Source organism: Pongo abelii, chromosome 5, assembly GCF_028885655.2.
Source record: "Pongo abelii isolate AG06213 chromosome 5, NHGRI_mPonAbe1-v2.0_pri, whole genome shotgun sequence".
Classification (NCBI taxonomy): domain Eukaryota; kingdom Metazoa; phylum Chordata; class Mammalia; order Primates; family Hominidae; genus Pongo; species Pongo abelii.
This window is the reverse complement of record NC_071990.2, coordinates 57,926,783-57,954,397: the sequence shown is the minus strand read 5'-3', so window position 1 is coordinate 57,954,397 and position 27,615 is coordinate 57,926,783. Positions and strand designations below refer to the sequence as shown.

At 36.8% G+C, this 27,615-nt stretch overlaps 1 protein-coding gene across 2 annotated transcripts in view; it reads right to left on the bottom strand.

Moving 5' to 3' along the window:
• The window catches only part of PRIM2 (DNA primase subunit 2), a 315,636-nt gene that overhangs the window by 243,880 nt on the left and 44,141 nt on the right, over window positions 1-27,615 (bottom strand). For both annotated transcript variants that reach the window (XM_054557660.2, XM_002817031.6), the window contains exons 6-7: window positions 13,840-13,935; window positions 11,658-11,795 (exon numbers count right to left, since the gene is read on the bottom strand). In XM_054557660.2, the coding sequence (XP_054413635.1) occupies window positions 11,658-11,795; window positions 13,840-13,935 (234 nt within the window). The remainder of the gene's footprint in view (window positions 1-11,657; window positions 11,796-13,839; window positions 13,936-27,615) is intronic.

The following is a 27,615-nucleotide window of genomic DNA, read 5'->3' as shown; positions in this document are numbered from 1 at the left end:
CACAATCAAAAGTTTGGAAACCACCAGCACACACGCTAAAATTCAAACTCATAAGCTTGGTAATACTCACTTTGACAATTTGATCTTCTGCTATTCTTATTCATAGACATTAAACCATACCAATCATACCACTAACACCATTTCCCAAACATAGTTATGCTTTCCAGCACCTAACCATTTACATCTACTACTCTCTGTAAGCTGCATATCTCCATTTACCCGAACCATTCAAAGCCAGTATCAACTCTATCTTTTCTCAAATTTCTCTGAACTTAGGTAATACAGCTCTCAGGCTGCTCCTCTCTTTCACCTTGTCATTGAGTCCTTTATGGACATCTTAGCTCCCCCCACTACAAGGAGAGTTCTTGAGGACCAGGGTTATGTCTCATCAACTTCCCATTTCCCAGACCTAGGCACCATGCAGTAAACTTGACATATATTAGAGAAATGTGGGGTCTCCAGCCACCTACTACAGGTGCGTTTGGGCAAGCAACAGGTCCATACCTTCCTGGGACGGAGCTCCCAGAGGAAGGAGCAGGCTACCACCTTTGCTGTTTCACAGTCTTCACTGTTGATACCTCCAGGTACTGGAAAATCCAAGGTGACTAGGGACTGGAGTGAGCCCCAGGATACCACAGCAGCCCTATGGAAAAGTGGCCAGCCTGTTACATAGGTGCCCGTTCCCATATTATCTCCTCACTGGGCAGGTCCTCCAGGCCTGGGCCTCCAGCCACCCCCTGCCAGATATATCAAACCAGTAGCAGCTCTGCAACTCCCTGGACAGAGCAACCAGGGGCAACTGAAAGCCTCCCTGCCACTGCCTCTGCAGCAGAACTGCCCTTGCTACCCTCAGACTAATGAAGAAGCAAAGACCCTCAATGCCTTATCCACACCTCCAACAAGCTGCAGTTGAGCCAAGGGGAGGAGACCAGTCCATCTCCCATGGGTTCCACCTACCCACCCCCAGTGCTCATCACCAGACAGAGAACCCCTGGCTGGGGCCACAGCACAGGCCCTCCATCCTGGGCTGATTACACTGGGTGATTGCAGACCTGCACCTCTCTGGAGTGGAGCCCCCATGAGACAAGCAAAAGACCCTTGGCACAAAGACTACTAAGGTCCCTTTCTCTGCTGTCTCCAAGTTGGGGAAGGAACATAAACACTGAGCACGTCCAGAACTGCACTGGGCAGGCCCAGGAGTGCCAAGCTGCAATCTACAGCCAGCACTCAAAGGGGAGAGGACCCCACGCATTAAGAGGGAACATGGCCCCAACTGTGAGGAAATATAAGGGAGCCACAAAACCAAGCAAGAGTCTACCAGCTGATTGATATACCTAAGTGCCACCTACTGCATCACACCCCAAAGCTTCAACACCAGAAATAGCTTGCTAATATACCCTCCTCTTAAACTAAAGACAAGAAATCAGCTTCACATCAAGAGCCTGCACAAAGGCTTGGCCCTGTGAAAACACAAGAAAAGAAGTCTATTGACTTCTCAAAAGACTACTGACTACTCAATCTACACTGAGGTTAAAGTAACAGCCATATGCAGAGATGAGAAAGAACCAAAGCAAAAACTCCAATAACTCAAATGACCAGAGTGACGCATGTTCTCCAAACAACCACACCAGCCCTCCAACAAGAGTTCTTAACCAGGCTGAGCTGGCTGAAATGACGGAAATAAAGTTCAAAATATGGACAAGAATAAAGATTATCAAGACTCAAACCCAATCCAAGAAAACTAAGAATCACAACAAAATGATAAAGGAGCTGAAGGAGGAAATAGCCAGTATAAAAAAGAACATAACGCATCTGACAGGGCTGAATAACACAATACAACAATTTCACAATCCAATCACAAGTATTAACAGCAGAATAAACCAAGTTGAAGAAAGAATCTCAGAACTTAAAGACTGGCTCTCTGAAATAAGACAGTCAGACAAAAATAAAGCAAAACGAATAAAACGGAATGAACAAAACCTCCAAGAAGTATGGGATTATTCGCTTTTATCCCTGAAAGCGAAGGGGAAAAAGCAAACAACTTGGAAAACATATTTCAGAATATCATCCATGAAAACTTTCCTAATCTTGTGAGAGAGGCCAACAGATAAATTCAGGAAATACAGAGAACTCTTGCAAGATTCTACATAAGAAGATCATCCCCAAGACACATAATCATCAGATTTTCAAAGGTCAAAATGGAAGAAAGTATGTTAAAGACAGCTAGAGAGAAAGGACATGTCACCTACAAAGGGAACCCCATCAGGCTAACAGCAGACACTCAGCTGAAACCCTACAATCCAGAAAAGATTAGGGGCCTATATTCGATATTCATTAAAAAAAACTTCAATCAAGAATTTCATATCCAGCCAAACTAAGCTTCCTAAGTGAAGGAGAAATATGATCCTTTTCAGATAAGAAAATGTTGAGGAAGTTAATTACCACCAGACCTGCCTTACAAGAGATCTTGAAAGAAGCATTAAATATAGAAAGGAAAGACTGCTACCAGCTAATACAAAAAGACACTTAAATACACAGATCAGTGACAATATAAAGCAACCACACAAACAAGCCAGCAGAATAACCAGCTAACAACACAATGACAGGATCAAATGTACACATATCAATACAAACATTTAATGTAAATGGACTACATGTCCCACTTAAAAGGCACAGGTGGCAAGCTGGATAAAAAAGCAAGACCTAATGGTATGCTGTCTTCAAGAGACCCATTTCTTAATGGGTCTCGTAATGACAACCATAGGCTCAAAATAAAGGAACACACATCTGACAAAGGGCTAATATCCAGAATCTACAATGAACTCAAACAAATTTACAAGAAAAAAAATCAAACAACCCCATCAAAAAGTGGGCAAAGGATATGAACAGACACTTCTCAAAAGAAGACATTTATGCAGCCACAGACACATGAAAAAATGCTCATCATCACTGGCCATCAGAGAAATGCAAATCAAAACCACAATGAGATACCATCTCACACCAGTTAGAATGGCGATCATTAAAAAGTCAGGAAACAACAGGTGCTGGAGAGGATGTGGAGAAATAGGAACAGTTTTACACTGTTGGTGGGACTGTAAACTAGTTCAACCATTGTGAAAGACAGTGTGGCAATTCCTCAAGGATCTAGAACTAGAAATACCATTTGACCCAGCAATCCCATTACTGGGTATATACCCAAAGGATTATAAATCATGCTGCTATAAAGACACATGCACACGTGTGTTTACTGTGGCACTATTCACAATAGCAAAGACTTGCAACCAAGCCAAATGTCCATCAATGATAGACTGGATTAAGAAAATGTGGCACATGTACACCATGGAATACTATGCAGCCATAAAAAAGGAAGAGTTCATGTCCTTTGTAGGGACATGGATGAAGCTAGAAATCATCATTCTGAGCAAACTATCGCAAGGACAGAAAACAAAACACTGCATGTTCTCACTCATAGGTGGGAATTGAATAATGAGAACACTTGGACACAGGGTGGGGAATATCACACACCGGGGCCTGTCATGGGGTCAGGGGAGGGAGGAGGGATAGCAGTAGGAGATATACCTAATGTAAATGATGAGTTAATGGGTGCAGTACACCAACATGACACATGTATACATACATAACAAACCTGCATGTTGTACACATGTACCCTAGAACCTAAAGTACAATAAAATAAATAAATAAAAAATAATTAAATAAATAAAGGGATAGAGGAATATCTACCAAGCAAATGGAAATCAGAAAAAAACAGGGGTTGCAATCCCAATTTCAGACAAAACAGAATTCAAACAAAACAAAAGATAAAAAAAAAAAGACAAGAAGGGCATTTCATAATGGTAAAGACTTCAATTGAATAAAAGACCTAACCATCCTAAATATATATGCACTTAACACAGGAGCACCCAGATTCATACAGCAAGTTCTTAGAGACCTACAAAGAGACATAGATTCCCACAAAATCATACTGTGAAACTTCAACACTCCACCAACAGTATTAGACAAATCATTGAGGCAGAAAATTAACGAAGATATTTAGGACCTGAACTCAACACTGGACCAAATGGATCTGATGGACCTCTATAGAACTCTCCATCCAAAACCAATAAAATATACATTCTTCTCATCACCACATAGCAAATGCTCTAAAAGCCACCACATAATTGGACATAAAATATCCTCAGCAAATGCCAAATAACATAAATCATAACAAACACACTCACAGACCACCATGCAATAATAATAGAAGTCAAGACTAAGAAAATCACTCAAAACCATGTGATTACATGAAAATTAACATGCTTCTGAATGATTTTTGGGTAAAAAAATGAAATTAAGGCAGAAATCAAGAAGTTCTTTTAAACTAATGAGGACAAAGATACAACGTATTAGAATTTCTGGGATACAGCTAAGGCAGTGTTAAGAGGGAAATTCATAGCACTAAATAGCCACATAAAAAGTTAGAAAGATCGGCAAGGCGTGGTGGCTCATGTCTGTAATCCCAGCATTCTGGGAGGCCGAGGCAAGCAGATCATGAGGTCAAGAGATCGAGATCATCCTGGCCAACATGGTGAAACCCCATCTCTACTAAAAATACAAAAATCACCTGGGTGTGGTGGTGTGCACCTGTAGTCCCAGCAACTCAGAAGGCTGAGGTAGGAGAATCGCTTGAACCTGGGAGGCAGAGGCTGCAGTGAGCCGAGATCATGCCACTGCACTCCAACCTGGCAATAGAGCAAGACTCCGTCTCAAAAAAAAAAAAAAAAAAAGAAAGAAAGAAAAGAAAGAAAGATCTCATAGCCTGGCAACAGAGCAAGACTCCATCTCAAAAAAAAAAAAAAAAAAAAAAAGTTAGAAATATCTCAAATTAGCAACTTAATATCACAACTGAAAGAATTAGAGAAGCCTAAACAAATCAGCCTCTAAGCAAGCAAAAGACAAGAAATCACCAAAATCAGAGCTGAATTGAAGGAATTCAAGACATGAAAAACCATTCAAAAGATCAACAAACCCAGGAGTTGATTTTTTTGCAAACTAGTTCACCAGCAATGGATCCAAAACAAGAAGAAATAAATCCCTGATTCACCTGAAAAAGAATTCAGGTTAGTTATTAAGCTAATCAGGGAGGGGCCAAGAAAGGTGAAGTCCAATGCAAGGAAATACAAAAAATGATACAAGAAGTGAAGGGGGAAATATTCAAGGAAATAGATAGCTTAAAGAAAAAACAATCAAAAATTCAGGAAACTTTGGACACACTTTTAGAAATGTGAAATGCTCTGGAAAGTCTCAGCAATAGAACTGAACAAGTAGAAGAAAGAAAACCAGAGCTTGAAGACAAGGTCTTCAAATTAACCCAATCCAACAAAGACAAAGCAAAAAGAACATGAAAATATGAACAAAGCCTCCAAGAAGTCTGGGATTATGTTAAACAAGCAAACCTAAGAATAATCGGTGTTCCTGAGAAAGAAGACAATTCTAAAAGCTTGGGAAACATATCTGGGGAAATAATAAAGGAAAACTTCCCCGGCAATGCTAGAGACCTAGACATCCAAATCCAAGAAGCACAAAGAATACCCAGGAAATTGATCACAAAAAGATCTTCGCCTAGGCACATTTTCATCAGGTTATCCAAAGTTAGGATGAAGGAAAGAATCCTAAGAGCTGTGAGACAAAAGCACCAGGTAACCTATAAAGGAAAACCTAACAGATTAACAGCAGGTTTCTCAACAGAAATCATACAGGCTAGAAAGGATTGGGACCCTGTCTCGCCTCCTCAAACAAAACCATTATCAACCAAGAATTCTGTATCCAGAAAAACTAAGCATCATATATGTAGGAAAGATATAATCTTTTTCAGACTAACAAATGCTGAGAGAATTCGCCATTACCAAGCCACCACTACAAGAACTGCTAAAAGGAGCTCTAAATCTTGAAATAAATTCTGGAAACACATCAAAACAGAACCATTTTAAAGCATAAGTCTTGCAAGACCTACAAAACAAAAATACAATTTAAAAAACAAAAACAAAAAAACCAAGATATACAAGCAACAAATAGCACAATGAATGGAATGGTACCTCACATCTCAATACTAACATTGAATGTAAATGGCCTAAATGCTCCGCTCAAAAGATACAGAATTGCAGAATGGATAAGAATTCACCAACCAATTATCTGCTGCCTTCAAGAGACTCACCTAACACATAAGGACTCACATAAACTTAAAGTAAAGGGGTGGAATAAGGCATTTCATGCAAATGGACACCAAAAGTGAGCAGGGGTAGCTATTCTTATATCAAACAAATCAAACTTTAAAGCAACAGCAGTTAAAAGACAGAAAGAGGGACATTATATAATGGTAAAAGGCCTTGTCCAACAGGAAAATATCACAATCCTAAACATATATCCACCTAATACTCAAGCTCCCAAATTTATAAAACAATTACTAATAGACATAAGAAATGAGATAGACAGCAAGACAAAACAGTGGGAGACTTCAATACTCCACTGACAGCACTAGACAGGTCATCAAGACAGAAAGTCAACAAAGAAACAATGGATTTAAACTATACCTTGGAACAATTGGACTTAACAGATATTTACAGAACATTTCATCCAACAACCTCAGAATACACATTCTATTCAATAGCACACAGAACCTTCTCCAAGATAGACTATATGACAGGCCATAAAACGAGACTCAATAAATTTAAGAAAATTGAAATCTTATCAAGCACTTTCTCAGACCACAATGGAACATAACTGGAAATCAACTCCAAAAGGAACCTTCAAAATCATGCAAATACATACAAATTAAATAACCTGCTCCTGAATGAGCATTGGGTCAAAAACAAAATCAAGATAGAAATTATTTGAACCAAATAACAATAATGACACAACCTATCAAAACCTCTGGGATACAGCAAAGGCAGTGCTAAGAGGAAACTTCATAGCCCTAAATGCCTACATCAAAAAGACTGTAAGAGCACAAATTGACATTCTAAGGTCACACCTCAAGGACTAGAGAAACAAGAACAAACCAAACCCAAACCCAGCAGAAGAAAGGAAATAACCAAGATCAGAGCAGAACTAAATGAAACTGAAACAAGAAAAACAATACAAAAGATAAATGAAACAAAAAGCTGGTCCTTTCAAAAGATAAATACAATTAATAGACCATTAGCAAGATTAACCAAGAAAAGAAGGGAGAAAATGCAAATAACATAACTAAGAAACAAAACAGGAGATACGACAACTGACACCACTGAAATACAAAAGAACATTCAAGGCTACTATGAACACCTTTATGCAAATAAACTAGAAAACCTAGAAGAGATGGATAAATTCCTGGAAAAATAACAACCCTCCTAGCTTAAATCAGGAAGAATTAGATACCCTGAACAGACCAATAACAAGGAGCAAGACTGAAATGGTAATTTAAAAATTACCAACAACAAAAAGTCCAGGACCAGATGGATTCACAACAGAATTCTACCAGACATTCAAAGAAGAATTGGTACCAATCCTTTTAAAACTATTCTACAGGATAGAGAAAGAAGGAATCCTCCCTAATTCATTATATGAAACCAGCATCGCCCTAATACCAAAACCAGGAAACAACATAACCAAAAAAGAAAACTACAGACCAATATCCTTGATGAACATAGCTGCTAAAATCCTTAACAAAATACTTGCTAACCGAATACAATAACATATCAAAAAGATAATCACCATGATCAAGTGGGTTTCACACCACAGATGCAGGGATGGTTTAACATATGCAAGTCAATAAATGTGATACACCACATACACAGAATTAAAAACAAAAAATCACATGATCATCTCAATACATGCAGAAAAGGCATTCCACAAAATCCAGCATCTCTTTATGATTAAAACTCTCCACAAAATCAGCATACAAGGGACATACCTTAATGTAATAAAAGCCATCTATGACAAACCCACAGCCAACATAATACTGAATGGGGTAAAGTTGAAAGCATTCCCTCTGAGAACGGGAACAAGACAAGGATGCCCACTCTCACCACTCCTCTTCAACATAGTACTGGAAGTCCTAGCCAGAGCAATCAGACAAGAGAAAGAAAGGGCATCCAAATCAGTAAAGAGGAAGTCAAACTGTCGCTGTTTGCTGGTGTTATGATTGTTTACCTTGGAAACCCTAAGGACTCCTCCAGAAAGCTCCTAGAACTGATAAAAGAATTGAGCAAAGTTTTTGGATACAAGATTAATGTACACAAATCAGTAGCTCTGCTATACACCAACAGCAACCAAGCAGAGATTCAAATCAAGAACTCAATCCCTTTTACAATACCTGCAAAAAAATAAAATAAAATACTTAGGAATATACCTAACCAAGGAGTCAAAAGACCTCTACAAGGAAAACTGCAAAACACTGTTGAAAGAAATCACAGATAACACAAACAAATGGAAACACACCATTTTTAATTAATTTTTTAAAAAGTATGTTTGGCGGGGGAAGAATGAGTAGAAAGAAGTGAAGAATGGAATTCAAAGTTCATAAATACTCTTATTTCTTATCAACAAGGTAGAAAGCTTAGGTGCAGTTGGCTGAAATGAATTTATTACAAACTTAGGAACCCAAGTTTTGTCTTTTCTCTCAGTATAGATCCCTCATTTCTACCCAGAAAGTAGAAAAAAATTGTAAAATTTTGCAAAAATCTTCCACATATCCTTCTTTCTACACTGGAATATTGGGATGATAAATCACAAATATACATAGAATATCTTGACTTATCTAAAATAAAAATGTGTGGCAAATGTAAAATTTTTTTTTACATTTTTAAAGTTGCTTTCAAGGCAAATTTATAAAATAAACAGTCAAAACTTATTAAAAAATTATTTAAACTTTGCAATACACAAAATCATAAGTAGCTTTAAACCCGAAAGCAAAAGAATTTCAGATTCATTTTCATAGTTAGATTTTTGGGCACTGGGCAGCTTGGCTTGAAAGAAATTACAAAGTGAAAAACTTTGTACATTTAATTCATATTCAGTGTCTTTTCTAGGTAGCAGACAATTGTTGTCTGCCTCCCCATCTTCATTCTCTCGTCTCCCCATTCCTAACAATCATCCACTTTTGTTTGGGATATTGTGGTTTCAGGAACACACTGACTTTCAGCTCCCATGACCTCCCATCTAAAGAGGCAGACACATGATCTTAGGCACATGAGCCTTAAACCACAATAGCTGCTTTAGTGATAGACATGTGATATGGGTTAAACTCTGTCCCAAAAAAATCGTATGTTGAGGTACTAACCCCCAGTACCTCAGAATGTGACCTTATTTAGAAATAGGATTGTTGCAGATGTACTTAGTTACAATGAGGTCACATTGGAGTTGAGAAGTGACTGATATCCTTAGAAAAACGATATCCCAATATGACTGATATCCTTAGAAAAAGCAGAATTTGGGACATGCAGGGTGAACGCCATGTGAAAACTGGAGTTATGTTGCCACAAGTCAAAGAACTACCAGAAGCCAGAAGAGAGATGTGGAATAGATCTTTCCCCAGCACCTTCAGAGGAAGCATGGCCATGCCAACACCTTGATTTCAAACTTCTGCCCAGGGACAAAGAAACTCTTTCAGATAGTATGCTATACAGAAATAAAGCCTGATCCCATGGTAACTATTTTTGCAACCATCAGAAAGCCAGACTGAGGACAAGGCATACACATAAGGGTAAAGACATATTCAGAGAAAGGGATGAAACATTTGGCAAGCTATGTCTGAAGTACATACTATATCTAGACTTCTCACTTTTATGAGCTAGCAGATTCTATTTATTGGTTAATGTAGCATAGGCTGTTACCTGCAACTAGAAAAGAAAATACTAACTAACGCAGACACCGATCTAGGTACCAGGATGCTTTCTGCTACTAGAAAAAGAGAATTCCACTCAAATATGCGTTCCTAAGTTAGTGCCTTTAAAAATTAAAACTTCATTATCCCATGTAATAAAAAGTTTGGTGGTTCCAGAATAGGTTAATTCAGCAACTCAATGACAGCAGCAAGGACTCGGATTCTTTCCATCTTTCTACATGTCTGTGCAGCAAATTGGGTTGTCCTGAAGTTACCTGCCTCATCTCTAGATGGCTGTAGCTGTTCCAGGCATCATATTCAGTTACAACAATATGCAGAGGGGGGAAAAAAAGACTACTTCATCCCACATGCCTATTTTTTTTTTTTTTTTTTTAGCAAGAAAAACTTTTTTCAGAAGCCCCAAAAGAACTCATACTTTTTAGCCACAATTACATTGTCACAGGCATAAATCAAAAATTTGGTGAGAAGGAAATGACTATGATCAGAGTAATAGTAGCATTAACATGCCAGAAGTTTTCTGAAATGCATGGTGATATTTTTGGTTGTCATGGAGACTGGGGTCCACCACCAGCATTTAATAGATGACAGCTAAAACTATCCAATATGCTGGAAAATATTTGTCTATTTCACACAAAGAAGTGTGGTCTAAAATGTCAACAGAGAGAATATGGGTGAATAAAACTAAGAATAATAAAAGAGCAATGGCCAAACAGTAGACAAGTATCAGTGTCTTCCACAGTGGTGAAAGACACTATTCTTAGATAGAACTAGAATATAACCTAGGGTAGTGACAGACAAGTAAAGAAAAAATTTAAAAGCATCAACTTTAATGAAGATAAAGAAATAACGGGATTAGGAATGGAGAAAGAATATTAACAGTTACTAAATACCTGTTATGCTAGGTGTTCTCATAAATTCCTTCATTTAATAAACACAGAGTTAGTAGTTTAGTCTTCCCAAGTGCTGACGTAGCTAAATTATACATATTTAGGTAACCCCAGAGAGTCAATAAAAATTTATTTTTATCAGAAAATACTACAATTTTTAGCTCAGAAGGAAAGCTTGGCATATGTTTACACTATAATCAGTATAGTTTAAAACAGCCATGTCACAAACCTTTGAAGTCTTCTTCTGCATTAGGTACAAAAAAAAGTATTAAAAACTGACTCAGATTAAGAGACAACAACTGTAAAATACGTGTTTTACATATAAAAATGTGTATAGTTTTAAGATATCACCACTTAAGAGTCACACTTCCAACAAACTACTTAAAAACCACTGATCATGTCATTTGTTCAACACAGCTACCTCCAAATTCACCCAGTACGGAGCTACTCATTGCAGCACTAGCATATCACAGTGTTGGTACTTAAGATTTTCTTCTATATTGTCTTCTACTGATACCAAATACTAATTCAGAACAGAAATCTAGGAGTTATATCTACCACAGACCACACTAATTGTTAAGGGCCATATACGAAGTCTATTTCTAAGGAAAAAAGACATGACCATGAAGAAACCCACAGAAGTTACTCACAAAATTAATCACTCAGCATTGGTATTAGTAGGATCAAGAAAAAAAACTTAAAAACCAACTATGGATAGTAACAAATAAAAACCTAGGAGTTTTGGGATTAATAGTACAACATCATAAGTAATCTGAATATCATTATGAAAACTGAATTAACTTATTTCCTAGAGAAACACAGAATAAAACTACCAGGGGTATATAACTGAAAGTGTGAACATGTCAGATACAGAAATAAAGTAAAATACTTACTGCCAAAGCCTTAGACAGTTTGGCTCTAAATTCATTCAGGATGATTGCCACAATGTCCTTAAGTGGTACGTAAGCAAAGCCATCTTCCAAATAGACTTTCCTTCCTCGAAACAAATCCAGAGCATCAGCAAAAGGGATCTGAATTAAGAGTGAAACAGACAAAATAAGTCAGCACCTGTCATTAAGAAATCCTCCTAAGTCTTCATATGTATAAAGTATAAACAAAGAAATTCATTAGTCCTAGCAGAGCCAAGAGAATAACAAAATGATTAATTTATCCTCCTTAAAATTCAACAGCATTAGCAAACAGTAGCAGTACAAAAATATGTTCATTTCAGAGTTGATGTTTTGAAAAATAGTAACATCAAAAAGCCAAGTTGAAATGCTTTCTTTTATTCCTTAACCTCTGAATTTACAAAACATAATCCCCAGGATTTCAAACTCTTAACTCAAGACTTCTACACATGTTGCATTCACCTCACATATCCCACATTGTATTCTGCATCAGAGAGAATCCTAATTTATAAACAACATATTCAGAGCTGAAAATTACTTGTAAGTAAATTCCAGTTTCTTCATGTATGTTTCCATTCTCACTCCAGAAAAATATATTGAGAAAGCTAATCTCAGTACTAAGAAATGGAAATAATAATAAGCATTCAGTTTTGCTATTAAAATAAGTATTTGCCCCAATAATTTATTTTTAAAAATCTTAGATTTTTAAACCCTATGAACAACCTTAAAATTCTAAGAGATGAGCAAAGTATGATATTAGTAAACTGTAAAAATCATTCTTACTCTCCAATAGAGTTTTTCTTTTTTAAAAACATGAGGTTAAAAAATTAGGTGAAAAATGATTCCCAAATTGCCTATTCATTCAAGTTTTAAGGAAGAATTAAATATAAATGCATACAATTTTCTGTATATCCAACGACATCTCACACTATAAACAGATCATGTGCTTTTTAACAACTTTCAATTAATTTACCGATTTCTACAACTATAACACAGTCCCTGCCCTCATGGGCACACACGGAAAGTCAAACAGCCCTACAGGGTAGAATTGTGTGATACTGCACCAAATAGGTAGCTTACATAGGACATATTAGATGAGCAGGTAAGAGGGTTTACTGCAATAATATAGGGAAGTAACATGAGTTCTAGTCCAAGCTCTGATACTGACTAGACTTATTTGGTGAATTTAATGAATGCCTCTAAATCTCAGCAGCCAGATCTGTAAAACTGAGAGAGGGGAGGAAGAGATAGGCTAACTGACCCTTAGGGACTCTTTAGCCATAATATTTCATGATTCTAGCTTATTAAGGTGGTCACAGTGGAAACAAAAATGCCCAAGTAGAAGCAAAAGATGATGTGAAGGCAGAGTAACTGGAAATGTGTGGTGTAAGAGAAATAAATATTGAGCGCCACATTCTAAGCCTGAAAGGCTGACTGAATGATGGCCCAACAGTCAAAACAAAGAAGCTGGAATGGGGCAGGACTTTAAACTACTGGCACTCACTCATAATAATTAGCACATTCTTTTCAAAGGAAATTGTGTGGTTGCAGTTATCAAATTGTAAAATGAATTTTTTAAACTCTTCCCTCTTCCCCTTCTGGAAGGGTTCATGTGAAGTAGTTATCTGAACTGAGTGGGGAGGGGAAACTGAGGTGGCCCAGCACAGGATGATGGAATCTGAGTAGGTTAAGGAGGGCATTCCCATAGGAAAAAACGTAGGCTTACAATGTCAGAGCCCAGTGGAATGACAAAGAGACCATGAGGCGAGACACCATGATGTCAGAGGCCAAGAGAAGCGAAGAGGGGCTTCCACGCAAGGCAACAATCCAAACAGAGTGTTGGGCCAAATAGGTGATGAGGGTTTCCTGGCAGGGGATAGCCCAGTGCAGGGTGTAAGAACCCAAACAATGCAAGGAGGGTATTCCATTAGGAAAACAGCCTGTAATGGGAGGTCAGAGCCCAAGCAGGGTTGGGAATGCGTCTGTGGAAGGAGACAGCCCAGGAGAGAACATTGGCACACCATTAGTGCAAGAGGACAGTATCTGTGCAGGAGACAGAGTAGCTGTGGTGATGGGAGGCTATAAAAATGGATTAATTAAATATGTATATAAAGCTCAATGCGACATATTTAACAAAACCTAGGAAGTATTTTACATGTTTACATACCTTATAAATGGACTCGAACCCCAACTTAAGTCCACTTAAACTTGGTGATGAGGCAATAATCTCCTGATCTCGAAGAGTCTTCTCTTCATCACTTATCTAAAAAAACATATTTTAAGCTGTTATAAAAATTTGAAGTCCTCATTCAGTTTCAATAAAATGATTTCCTGTTTTAATGAATACTGTTTACTTTTATTAAAAATTTTAAAACCTTGATATCTCAAATCATTTCTAACATGATATCTGAATCACTATCATTAGTGAAGGCAAAATACAGAAAAAAACCTAAATTGAATATTCTTTCAAATTTTAACCCTGCCAATTTCTGAAGGTATACATCAAAAGAACAGTAGCAGACAAAGAGAAAATATTTTAATGAGAAAAAGGAAAAAACTTATCATAAAAACTCAGGTTAATATAGACTAAAAATGAGCATTATCCTAATTTGAGTTATGTTAATATATTAAAATATCCTAATTCAGGTTAGAGTGGTTTGACTATTTCTCAATTTTCTAGCCACATAAGACAATTCCAAACTTAAAACACTAGTTTTTCTAGGAATAACTATAAATTTATTATCTCAGACTGATTATGGCTTTATAAAAAATTGATAGATCTGATTAGTACAAACGTTAAACTTCTATACCAAAACATATATATATTTTTGTAAATGAAGATGAAATATAAGTGACAAACTGAGGGAAATATTTACATCATCTGATGTGTGAGTTAGCTTTAGTAAGCCCCTAGTTGGCAGTATGTAAGCTTTCATAACCCAAAAGTAGTAAAACATGAACAGCCAATAGTTATATAAGCAAAAATAATAAATGCTAAATTAAAATAATAATGTGTACTATTTTCCATCGATCAAAATGGTAAAAGTTAAAAAGATTTAGAATATACAGTGTTGGGACAATCTTTATGCACCATACTTTGATAATATATATCAAATAGCCTTTAAAAACGCAGATTGTAACTATTTTATTTTCAGATTAATCACAAGTAAATAACAGGACAAGCACACAAATAAAAACGTTTCTTTATTACACTGTTATTTATAATAATAAAGAAAAAAACTAAATGTCCAACATGTATCTAGTTAAATAAACTGCAGTAGAACTTGCTGTTTCAGTAAAACAGGCTATATTATTTAGGTCAACCTCCTAGAGAAAACAAAACAAAACACTGATAAAATTTTAAAAACATCTTTACAGCACCGAAAGTTAATATACAGTCAGGCCCACACAAAGTGGGATATCTGACGAGAGACCTTCCTGCTCAAATGATGTAGGATATCAGAGAATCCCAAGCCTTGAACTTGTTTTAAGGCAGTACCTGATTCAAATGCCCAGGCACCTCGCAAAAGCAAACTCAAATCCTCTCTGGAGGAACCTTCACAGTACACCTCAAAGTATTCCTACAAATAAATTTCCAAATACAATGTCAAGCACATTGTATTTTATAACAAAGTATAGAATAAAACTATACTTCATGAACAAAAACAACAGAGAAGAATTCACAAAGTTTACAGATAATAACTATGCTACCATGTGTACAGAAATAAAAGACAAGCACAATCTGTATGAAGTGAAAACTATAAAAAGCGATTTTTTTTAAAAAAAAAAGCAAAAGGCTGGGCATGGTGGCTCACGTCTATAATCCCAGCACTTTTGGAGGCCAAGGCGGGAGGATCACTTGAGTCCAGGAGTTTGAGACCAGCCTGGGCAACAAAGTGAGACCCCATCTCTACAAAAAAAAAATAAAAAATTAGCCAGGTATGGTAGTATACACTTGTTATCTCAGCTACTTGGGAGGCTAAGGTGGGAGGATTGTTTGAGCCCAGGAGTTAGAGGCTGCAGTAAGCCATGATCACATTACTGCACTCCAGTCTGGGTGACACAGCAAACCCTTATCAAAAAAAAAAAAAAGAAGAAGAAGAAGAAGCTTTCTGATGTGCTGTTTTACATCACTGAATGGAACCTGGGTTTTCATTAAAAAGGTTTCAAACACACAGTTTGTAGAATCTAAGAAATGACATTTCTGAGCCCATTGAGCCCTTATAGGAACATACAAACATCCAGCCCTAAGACCTAAAATCAAGCAATGTGCACAAAACCTTTGTGATGTGTTGTTTTATATCACTAAATGAAACCTGTGTTTTATTAAACAGATTCCAAACACACGTTTAGTTAAATGTAAGAAATGATATTTCAGAGATGATTAGGCCTATATAAGGAAAAAAAGGAAAAAGAAAAAAAAATTTCTAGAAATAGACAAAAAAAATTTAGGCACAGAAATTTAAAACTCAATGGAGTCAGGAAGAAACCCCTGAAATTCCTGTAGCTGTGAACAATTACTTGAGGATGAACTAGAACCTTATCAGCCTTCATATGGATCTACAACCCATTTTCAACTTATCTAGTAGGTCTGAGATCTCAGATCCCAGATTTAAATTAAAATTGTCCCGGACCAGCAATGACCCCAGGCCAATGAAAAAAAAAAAACAAATGAAAACCCTTCTAGAAAGATATAATCCTCCTAAGCTTCAATATAGTCCACAAATAACTTTCCAAACACAATCTCCAGCATACAACAGTAACAAAGCACACCAGGAAATGAGACTCCATGAATAAAAACAATATAGGTAAGAACAAAAATGTATCAAGATTGAAAAAGAAGAACTAAAACTCTATTTGCAGATTATATGATTTAGTATACTTAGAAAATCCAGAAGAATCCACGAGAAATTATTAAAACTATTGGCCTAATTGAGTCAGGTTTCTGGATTCAAATATAGAAAAACCAGCTGGGTGCGGTGACTCACACCTGTAATCCCAGCACTTCAGGAGGCTGAGGCGGGTGGATCACGAGGTCAGAAGTTTGAGACCAGCCTGGCCAACATGGTGAAACCCCATCTCTACTAAAGATACCAAAAAAAAAAAATTAGCTGGGCATGGTGGTGCATGCCTGTAATCCCAGCTACTCAGGAGGGTGGGGAAGAAGAATTGCTTGAACCTGGAAGGTGGAGGTTGTGGTGAGCCAAGATCGTGCGTGCCACTGCACTCCAGCCTGGGCGACAAGGCGAGACTCGGTCTCAAAAAATAAAAAATAGAAATAAAAAAATACAGAAAAACTAATTGTATTTCTATATGCCAGCAACAAAATTCAGTAAGGGAATTTTTTAAGCTACAATTTACAACAGAATTAAAACTATCAAGGATCTAGGAATAAATCTAACAAAATATGTGCAAAGCCTTCACCAACAAAAATATAAAATCTTACTGAGAGAAACTGGAGAAAAATTAATTAACAGAGATACCCTAAACATCAACCAGAAAACTTAATATTGTAAATGTTTTAAATCTCTTCAAATTAACCTATAGATTCAATACAATCCCAAACAAAATCGTAATAGCTTTTGTGTATGCCTCTGTGTGTGGACGTTCTGGTTCTAAAATGTACATGAACATGCAAAGAGCCAATAATAGCCAGAACAGAAATAACAAAAAAAAGAGTCAATCCAATAGAAAAATTAGCAAAAGACATTAACAGGCACTTTGCAAATGAGAAAACTCAAAGAGCCAAAAAATGTATTAAAAGATGTTCAACCTCCTTAGTTATCAGGGTTTGAAACCATAATGGAAACCTCAATGACATACCACTACATGACAATTAGAATGGTTAAAATATACAAATGGCCAGGCATGGGAGTTGGCATCTGTAATCCCAGCTACTTGGGAGGCTGAGGCGGTTGGATCGCTTGAGGCCAGGAGTTTGAGACTAGCCTGGGTGACTAAGTGAAACCCCCATCTCTAATAGGGTCCTGTTTGTTCACCCAGGCTGGAATGCAATGGTATGATCACAGCTCACTGAGTAATTGAACTTTCTGGGTAATTGGGACTACAGGCACGAACCACCATGCCCAGCTAATTATTCTTACATTTTTTTAATATTATATTTTTTCTTATAGAGATGGGATCTCCCTATGTTGCTCAGGCTGGTCTCGAACTCCTGGGCTCAAGGGATCCTACCCCCTTGCCCTCTCAAAGTGTTAGAATTACAGATGTAAGCCACCACAGCTGGCCATTTTTTAAATTTTTTATAGAGACACGGTCTTACTATGTTACTCAGGCTAGTCTCAAATCCCTAGAATCAAGTGATTCTCCCACCTTGGCCTCCCAATAGGCTAAGATTACAGGCATAAACCATTATACCCAACCTAAAAAAAAATTTTTTTAATTAGCTGGGTGTGATGGTGCGTACCTAGTAGTCCCAGCTGAGACAGGACTACAGACACACACCATTACACACAACTAATTTAAAAAAATAAATAAAGGCTGAGGTGGGAAGATCTCTTGAGCCCAGGAGTTTAAGGCTACAGTGAACTATGATCACACCACTACCCTCTAGACTGGGCAACAGAAGAAGGGTCAGCATCATCCTTATACCAAAATCTGGCAGAGATACAACAAAAAAAAGAAAACATCAGGCCAATATCCTTGATGAACACTGATGCAAAAATCCTCAACAAAATACTTGTAAACCGAATCCAGCAGCACATCAAAAAGTTTATCCACCACGATCAACTTGGCTTCATCTCCAGGATGCAAGGTTGGTTCAACATACACAAATCAATAAACGTGATTCATCACATAAACAGAACTAAAGATAAAAACCACATGATTATCTCAATAGATGCAGAAAAAGCCTTCAATAAAATTCAACATCGCTTCATGTTAAAAACTCTCAATAAACTGGGTATTGAAGGAACATACCTCAAAATAATAAGAGCCATATATGACAAACCCACAGCCAATATCATACCGAATGGGCAAAAGCTGGAAACATTCCCCCTGAAAACCCACACAAGACAAGGTTGCCCTTTCTCACCACCCCTATTCAACATAGTCTTGAAAGTTCCTGCTAAGGCAATCAGGCAAGAGAAAAAAATAAAGCGTATTCAAACAGGAGGAGAGAAAGTCAAACTATCTTTGTTTACAGATGACATCATCCTATATCTAGAAAACCCCATTGTCTCAGCCCAAAAGCTTCTTAAGCTGATAAGCAACTTCAGCAAAGTCTCAAGATACTAAACTAACATGCAAAAATCACTAGCATTCCAGCTGAGTGAGGTGGCTCATACCTGTAATACCAGCAATTTGGGAGGCTGAGGCAGGTGAACCACCTCAGGTCAGGAGTTCATGACTGCCCAACACGGCGAAACCCCGTCTCTGCTAAAAATACAAAAATTAGCCGGACATGGTGGCACACACCTGTAATCCCAGCTACTCAGTGGGCTGAGGCAGGAAGATCACTTGAACCTGGGAGGTGGAGGTTGTAGTGAGCTGAGATCGCGCCACTGCAGTCCAGCCTGGGCGACAGAGCAAGACTCTGTCTCAAAAAATAAATAAATAAATAATAAGTAGCATTCCTATACACCAACAATAGCCAAGCCAAGAGCCAAGTCAAGAAGGCAATCCCATTTACAATTGCCACAAAAAGAATAAAATTCCTAGGAACACAGCTAACAAAGGAAGTAAAGGACCTTTTCAAGGAGAACTACAAACCACTGTTCAAAGAAATCAGAGATGACACAAACAAATGGAAAAATATTCCATGCTCATGGATAGAATCAGTATCACGAAAATGTCCATACTGTCTGATGCAATTTATAGATTCAATGCTAATCCCATCAAACTACCACTGACGTTCTTCACAGAATTTTTTTAAAACTATTTTAAAATTCATATGGAACCAAAAAGGAGCCCAAATAACCAAGACAATCCTAAGCAAAAAGAACAAAGCTGGTGGCATCACACTACCCTATTTCAAACTATACTACAGGGCTACAGTAACCAAAAGAGCATGGCACTGGTATAAAAACAGGCACATAGACCAATGGAACAGATTAGAGAAACCAGAAGTAAGACTGCATGCCTACAACACTTGATCATCAACAAACCTAACAAAAACAAGCAACAGGGAAAGATTTCCCTATATAATAAATGGTGCTGTGAGAACTGGCTAGCCATACATAGAAAATTGAAATTGGACCCCTTCCTTATACCATATACAAAAATCAACTCAAGATGGATTAAATACTTAAATGTAAAACCTAAAACTACGAAAACCCCAGAATTGGCATTACCAATCAGGACATAAGCACAGGCAAAGATTTCATGATGAAAACACCAAAAACAATTGAAACAAAAGCAAAAATTGACACATGAGATCTAATTAAACTAAAGAGCTTCTGCACAGCAAAAGAAACTATCAACAGAGTAAACAGACAATCTAAAGAATGGGAGAAAATTTTTGCAATCTATACATCTGACAAAGGTCTAATATCCAGTATCTATAAGGAACTCAAATTTACAAGAAAAAAAAAAACATTAAAAAGTGGGCAAAGGACACGAACAGATCCCTCTCAAAAGAAGACATACATGCGGCCAACAAACATATGAAAAAAAAAACTCAATGTCAGTGATCATTAGACAAATGCAAATCAAAACCACAATGAGGTACCATCTCACACCAGTCAGAATGGCTACTACTAAAAAGTCAAAAAACAACAGATGCTGGCAAGGTTGTGGAGAAAAAGGAATGCTTTTATACTGCTGGTGGAAGAGTAAATTAGTTCATCCATTGTGGAAGACAGTGTGGGGATTCCTCAAAGACCTAGAGGCAGAAATACCATTGGAGCCAGCAATCCCATTATCAGGTATATACCCAAAGGAATATAAATCATTATATTATTTTATTATAAAGATACATGCACACACATGTTCACTGCAGCACTATTCACAATAGCAAAGACAAAGAATCAACCCAAATGCCCATTAATGATGGACTGGATAAAGAAAATGTGGTACATATACACCACGGAATACTATGCAGCCCTAAGAAGGAATGAGCTCATGTCCTTTGCAGGGACATGGATGGAGCTGGAGGCCATTATCCTTAACAAACTAACACAGCAACAGAAAACCAAATACCACATGTTCTCATTTATAAGTGGGAGCTGAATGATAAAAACACATGGACACTTGGTGGAGAAAAACACACACTGGGCCTTTTGGAGGGTGGGAGGTGAGAGGAGGGAGCGCATCAGATGCTGGGCTTAATACCTCACTCACCATTTATTATATGAAAGTTGAAATACAGCAGAGGATGAAGTTTAGGTGAGTCAATCTAGTAGATTATTCAAAAGTTGATGATGACTGAAATCCATGTGTACTATCTACTAGTTACTATGCTAACTATTTTACTTATACTATCTCACTTAATCCTACTAATAACCCTATAAGCTGGATATTATCTTAGTTTTATAGCTAATTAATATGAGTAGAAACCAAACTGGATTTCCAACCAAAGTCTATCCAATGCTAAGGTCCACTAGGCCGTGTGGTCTCCAAACAAATAAACAGACACTACTTTGCAGGAAAGCTAAACAAACATGTAACATTAAAAGCAAAGGAAGACAAATTCATCAACTGGAAACTTTCACTTCAATTCCTCTTTGATGATGGACAAGATAAAGATACAGAAACTAAAAATGTAATACAACTAGATGCCATGAGAAGTTTTATAGGTAAAAATTTTAAAGGGTCAGAGCACAAATTACAGATAATCAACACTCATTGTAGAGTATGTAAATTGAGGTTTAGCAATAGCAAATATTTCCCTAAGAGCTAAAGCCAGATTATTTTCCTTTAGTATTTGCTATGTTCACATATATCTCTGTTGACAGTAACTTCCTACTTAATTAAGTATTTACCTTTCACTTTGCATTCCATAAGGGAAATTCTCTGAAACTCAAATAGGCAACCAGATACACAATGCAGAAAATATCTGAGAGGAAGTAGCTATTTTAAGTTTTAGAGCCAAGCTATAATTCTCAAACAGCAATTAATGAAGGAAGAAACTGATTGGGGAGATAGGGTGAAAGGAGAAGAAATCTTCATGTCTTCATGATGCTCTTTCATTGCTTTTTAAGTAAGCATCCAATCTAAATATAAAAATATATTTCAAATTTTCCCAGTAAACATTTATCTGAAATTAAATAAAATTTTAATATACATCTCTGTGTTCCCCACCATTAATAAGAATAATTGTAATTTATTACACGTATTGTTTGTTGCCCAAATAAATCTTGCCTAGATCTGGCAAAACTGAAATTGAAGCCAAATGTGTTAACCTGTCATGATCCTTTTATAATCACTTTTTACCCAGCAATAAAGAAACTAGTATCTTTGAACATACAGATGTTTGTCCTAATATTGTTTTAGGTTCTAACTAAACAAATCCCACATTAATAACTAAGTACCACTAATACTTCACCTAGCATAATATAGTATCTCACCTTTCCCTAAATTCAAGTATTTGTATTACTGATACCACAGTTATTTCTAACTTGGTAAGCAATTAACTACTTACCAAGTAAACGTCAGGGAAACACACATCAGTTCAACTGCCACACAACAGAATACTTTAGCTACAACAGACTTTACTTCTCCAAATAGTCTTCTGCCTTAGAAATATACAAGATATAATTTTGAGAAAAAAAAAAAGTCAAGAACTTAAATAAAAATTAGAGTTTAATGCAATATTTCTTCTCATTGAAATCTACCCCCATCCAAAGAAGAATAAAAGCTATCTAGTCTTGCTCAGATTAGAAGTTATAGATAAAATTCTGGGCTGGGCGCAGTGACTCACGCCTGAAATCCCAGCACTTCGGGAGGCTGAGGTGGGCAGATCACCTGAGGTCAGGAGTTTGAGCCCAGCCTGGCCAACATGGTGAAACCCCATCTTTACTAAAAATACAAAAATTAGCCGGGCATGGTGGCCCACACCTGTAATCCCAGCTACTCAGGAGGCTGAGGCAGGAAAATAGCTTGAACCTAGGAGGCAGGCAAAGGTTGCAGTGAGCTGAGATCGCACCACTGCACTCCAGCACGGGTGGCAGGGTGAGACTCCATCTCAAAAAAAAAAAAAAAAAAAAAAGTTATAGATAAAATTCTAAGGAATTCAATGTGTTTCTAAACTTTTCGCCCAAAGTAAGCAAATACACTCTAAATCATGCACATTCCATCTAAATTTCATGTCACTTCCTGTTTCATGGCCTATGAGTAAATATTCTGGTTTTCTTTGATGAATTAAAAAATACATCCATTTGTCAAACAAATTCTAAATCTTCATTTATCTATTTAGTTATAACCAAAATGGAAATGGAAAATACAAGACAATTCTCACTGAAAAATGTAGGATGACTGTCTGAAACTTTACTATTAAATAATTAGTATAAACTGCTATTAACTTCATTATTTCAAAATCCTAAAATAATCCTGAATATTCTCTTTACTCTTGCTTTCTCCTTAAAAACTATTGGACAAAATATAAGGATATTTCATTTATTTAGGTTCTCCTAAATGAGATTACCTGCTGCATACCTAAAAAAAATACTCATTCTCTGAAAGAGCAAGACAAGATTAAATGGCTTCCTACTTCTACTAACAAAGAATACAAGTAAAAACAGATACAGTGGAACAATTATAAAAGCAGAGTAAACTAGTAGAGAGAATAGTTTTCAAAAATCATAGAAACCTGTCTTTGAATCTTAAACAGGTTAGTTAACCTCTTAACACCTTAGTTTCTTCAGGGATAAAATGAAGAAAATCATACCTAACTCATGTAGCTTTTCTTGGGATTAAATAAAGTACGTAAAGTGTGTACAATAGACCTAACATACAGCACACCCTTAGTACATGGTAAACACTTGTTGTTACTACCTGTAATTTACGTTTTGATTAGTTTCTATATTTCAGGCTTTTTCCTCAAGTAATAAAGTGAAATGTTTACTGCAACTAATGCAGTTTCTATAAACTTGTCATTTCATTAAACTAACACAGGTCTTGGTGTATAGGGGAATTCAAAATAACTGATAAAAGCCAGCTAGGTTATCACTGCAACATCTTATAATCAAGGTGTAGTATGCTTCACAAAGTAAACATCCTCCTAAAAAGAGGTGTATAAACAAATGGCTCAACATGAAACACACATTTTTTGAGTTACATTACTATTTTAGAGATGCTCAACCTTCACTCTGATTAATGTTCAATCAACAGAGACTGAACATTCTAGCTTTGAAGTTCTGCTCTTGCCACTACTACTCATAATTCCCCATATCTCAATCCCTATTATTCATATCCACCCACTCAACAGTCAGTACCTGAATGTTTCAAATGGTAGTACATGGTATAATGGTATAATTTTTTATCAAGTAAAAATTACACTGGGTTTTAACTGTTTTGGTAAAGTTATATTTCTATATTCCAAAATTATGTTGTTTTATATGCTGCCTTGCTAATAGAATTAAGGATTTTGGCTGTGTGTCTTTTTCTTTTTTATATTCTTCATCAAACCAGGAACTGAGAGAGGCAATTTCACTCTGTTGAAATCCTGAAAGCAGATTAAGGAGCAGCTCTAGAGAGGCAAATACTCTACACAGTAAATAGAAGGGTAGTGGATGTCTGTGTAGACTGTATCACTATTCACCCTGTACTGAGTCCCTCACTGAGGGAGAATTATACACTCCCTACCTGCTGAACTAAAGCATAGCCAAGTGTCTTGCTTTGGCCAGTGAAATGTGAGCGGAAGTGACGTGTGTCATTCCTAAGCAAAAGTTTTATGAGCATGTAGTTTACCCAGTTCTATCCTCCTTTTGCCGCAGCAACTGGTGAAGTTCTGGTATACAGAGCCTACTCGATACACCTGAGTCCAGGGTCAAAATGACACACAGCAGGGTTGTAGCCGGCCCATGAAGACATAGAATATGAACAAGGAACAAACCTTTCTATAAGTCACTGAGGTTTGGGGGTCGTTACCAATGCATAACCTAAACTGACTGGAATAGTGACCTTCATCTTTGCATCACACATTGTCATCAATAAAGTTTTTTCAGCACATACTTCCAATATACCTATATTTATTTATAAATTATATGCATGTATTACTGTACATTCTGCACTTAAAACATGCCATACCCACCCCCAAAATGTGGAATGGATGAGACTAAAAATATATGTTGTATTATTTATTTATTTCCCACATTCCCAAATGATCATCTCGGGGATGCCATGTTGGAACCACTAGTCTAGTACATTGGCCTCAAAAGTAAAGATATAAATAAGGCTTCCCAGAGATTTAAGCTTCTATAAGCTTCCAATCAACAATACTCAATCACGTTTATAAATAGTTTGGATCGTTTTCTATTTGAATCTACAGAGCTCTCTTAGATCCTGGTCATTAAGTAAGTATGTACATTACTTGCCAGTGAAGCTTTTTAAAATTACAGATTCCTGGTGCCACCCAGACCTACAGATTGAAGCCCTGAGGTATATGTTTTTTTTTTTAAGGTCCATTAGTGGTTCGACATACATCACTGGTCTAAACAGCGTATCCCAGGAAAAGAATCCGCTTTTCTAAAATAAATGTATGATATATATATATATATACACACATATATATATAAAATAAAACAATTAGGAATCATTTCATTTATAAAGAAATTAAAACTTTGTGAATAGATCAAATGCTGAAAGCAAATATCATAACTTTTAATACTGTTATTATCATTTCAAATAAATATAGGTTCTATATTGGTAGCAAATATTGTGATTATAAAGGGCAATTTGTTTCCCAAATGCACTGTGACCTAATCATCAATCTGGAGTACATGGGGATTAAAGATGGCTGCAAAGTCTTTGACACATCCTCCGTTGAGAGCTAAGATCTATTTGCCCTCCCCTTGAATCTGGCCTGGCCTGTGACTACTTTGACAGGAATGAGTGATGCCCTGCCAGGCCCAGGCCTATTTTTTGAGAGGACTGGCAGATTCTGCCTTGTTCTCTTGGAGTCCTAGATCACGAAGTAAGAAGTCCAACCACCTCGTTTGAGGGATCACATGGAAAGGCTTCCAGCAGAGTCCAGCCTTTTAGAAGTCCTCACATATGCACGAGTATGTGAGTAAAGCTGTCTTAGACATCCTAGACCAGAGTAGTTGTCAACTAAGAAACCCCATATATAATACTATGTGGAACAGAACAATTGCCCTGTAAGCCCAATCTGAATCCCTAACCCTCAAAAGTGAGATATAATAAGATGGGTATTGTTTTAAGTTTTAGAATTAAGTTTTGATTTTAAGTTTTAGTGTTAGGTTTTAGAATTTTTGTTTTAGGTTTGGAAGTATTTCTGACACAGTGATAAATAACCCAAATATTTATCAACCTAAAATAAAAGTTAGTTTTAAACATTTTTTTCTATCTGTAATCCAATTCTTACAACGTACTTTCTTCATTTAAATGTATAAAGGAGAGCCATATAATCGGAAAAAATTTTAATTGGAAAATCTTTAACAAAGAGACAAAAATAGAAAATAAAAAAGGAAATAATTACCACTCTGTGGGTGAATTAATTAACTAAAATTGATAGGATAGTATGGTACTTCACTCACAAATTTTTTTGTCATTTATAATCATCCAAAACATAAAAAGTTAGAAAATGAATAATTTAATATCCTGACATTCTAATTAGTATGTTGATGTCTCAGTAATACTGTCAAGCTAATCAATATAAAAATCAATTGTCTCATTACTTTATTACTGTTTCTTTTTTAATAGCATAGGCACATTTGGAATATAGTAAAATTAACACTAAAAAGGAAAGATTATTTGCTTATACTAAAGCATATTTCTTCTCTTCTATAAGAAAACAAATCTTTTTGGAAAAAAAAAAAGGTAATTTAATCAAGACCTCTACCTCCTTGCTATCTCATGAGAACACCGTGCTAGCGTAAATTAACATAACCTTATTCCCTCCTTTTTCCTCCACCCTAGACAGCTGCTCCCCACTTACAGATTATTGCTCTCCACGTTTCAATGCCTCAAGTTCATCATATCCTTCTGGCATCTCATTATGGTGACCAACCATCCCGGTTTGTCCAGGAATGAGAGGTTTCTCAGGATGTGGGACTTTCAGTACCAAAACTGGAACAGGCACGGTCCAAATCCAAATCTTGTCGACATCATAACATCCACCTTCTTGCCACTGTCCAAATGGACTGCTACACCCATATGGATGATCCAGTCAACACTAGTTTCACACAGTCACCGGCATCCTCTGACCCACTCACACTCCACTTCTGCAGCCCACTCCCACGATCACAGCACAATTCACAAGCAACGCATCACCCCTACCCTCACACATTTTCCCCAACCACATCTCCATGTCCTTCCTGCTCACTTACTCCATTATCCCCACTACACAGGCTCTTTGTGTCCATCAAAGTTCCTTTTTATCCCAGGCCTTTAAACTCTTTCTAGTTTCAATTTTCTTCCCCTAAAATACTTTGCCCTCCAATTATACCAACCTATCTGCACTTCCTATAGCGCACCATGTCCTTCTTTCACTTCTATGACTTTACACATATTTCCCACATCTGAAATGTCTTTCCATACCCTGTGTTTCTACTGGCAAATTTCTATGCAACTAACACATTACCTCTGCAAAGTTGCACCAGATTTCCTCAGGCATAGTTACTCCTACCTCCATGCTGGTGCATACCTGTCTGCTTGAAGATACAGTTTTTTTTTTATATTATTTATGTACAATACTATAAGCATTTATATCTCCCTCACTAACATATGAACCTAAGCACAGGTAAATGTGTCATAACGATTATATTCCCAGTTCTTTTTTTTTTTTTTTTTTTGAGATATGGTC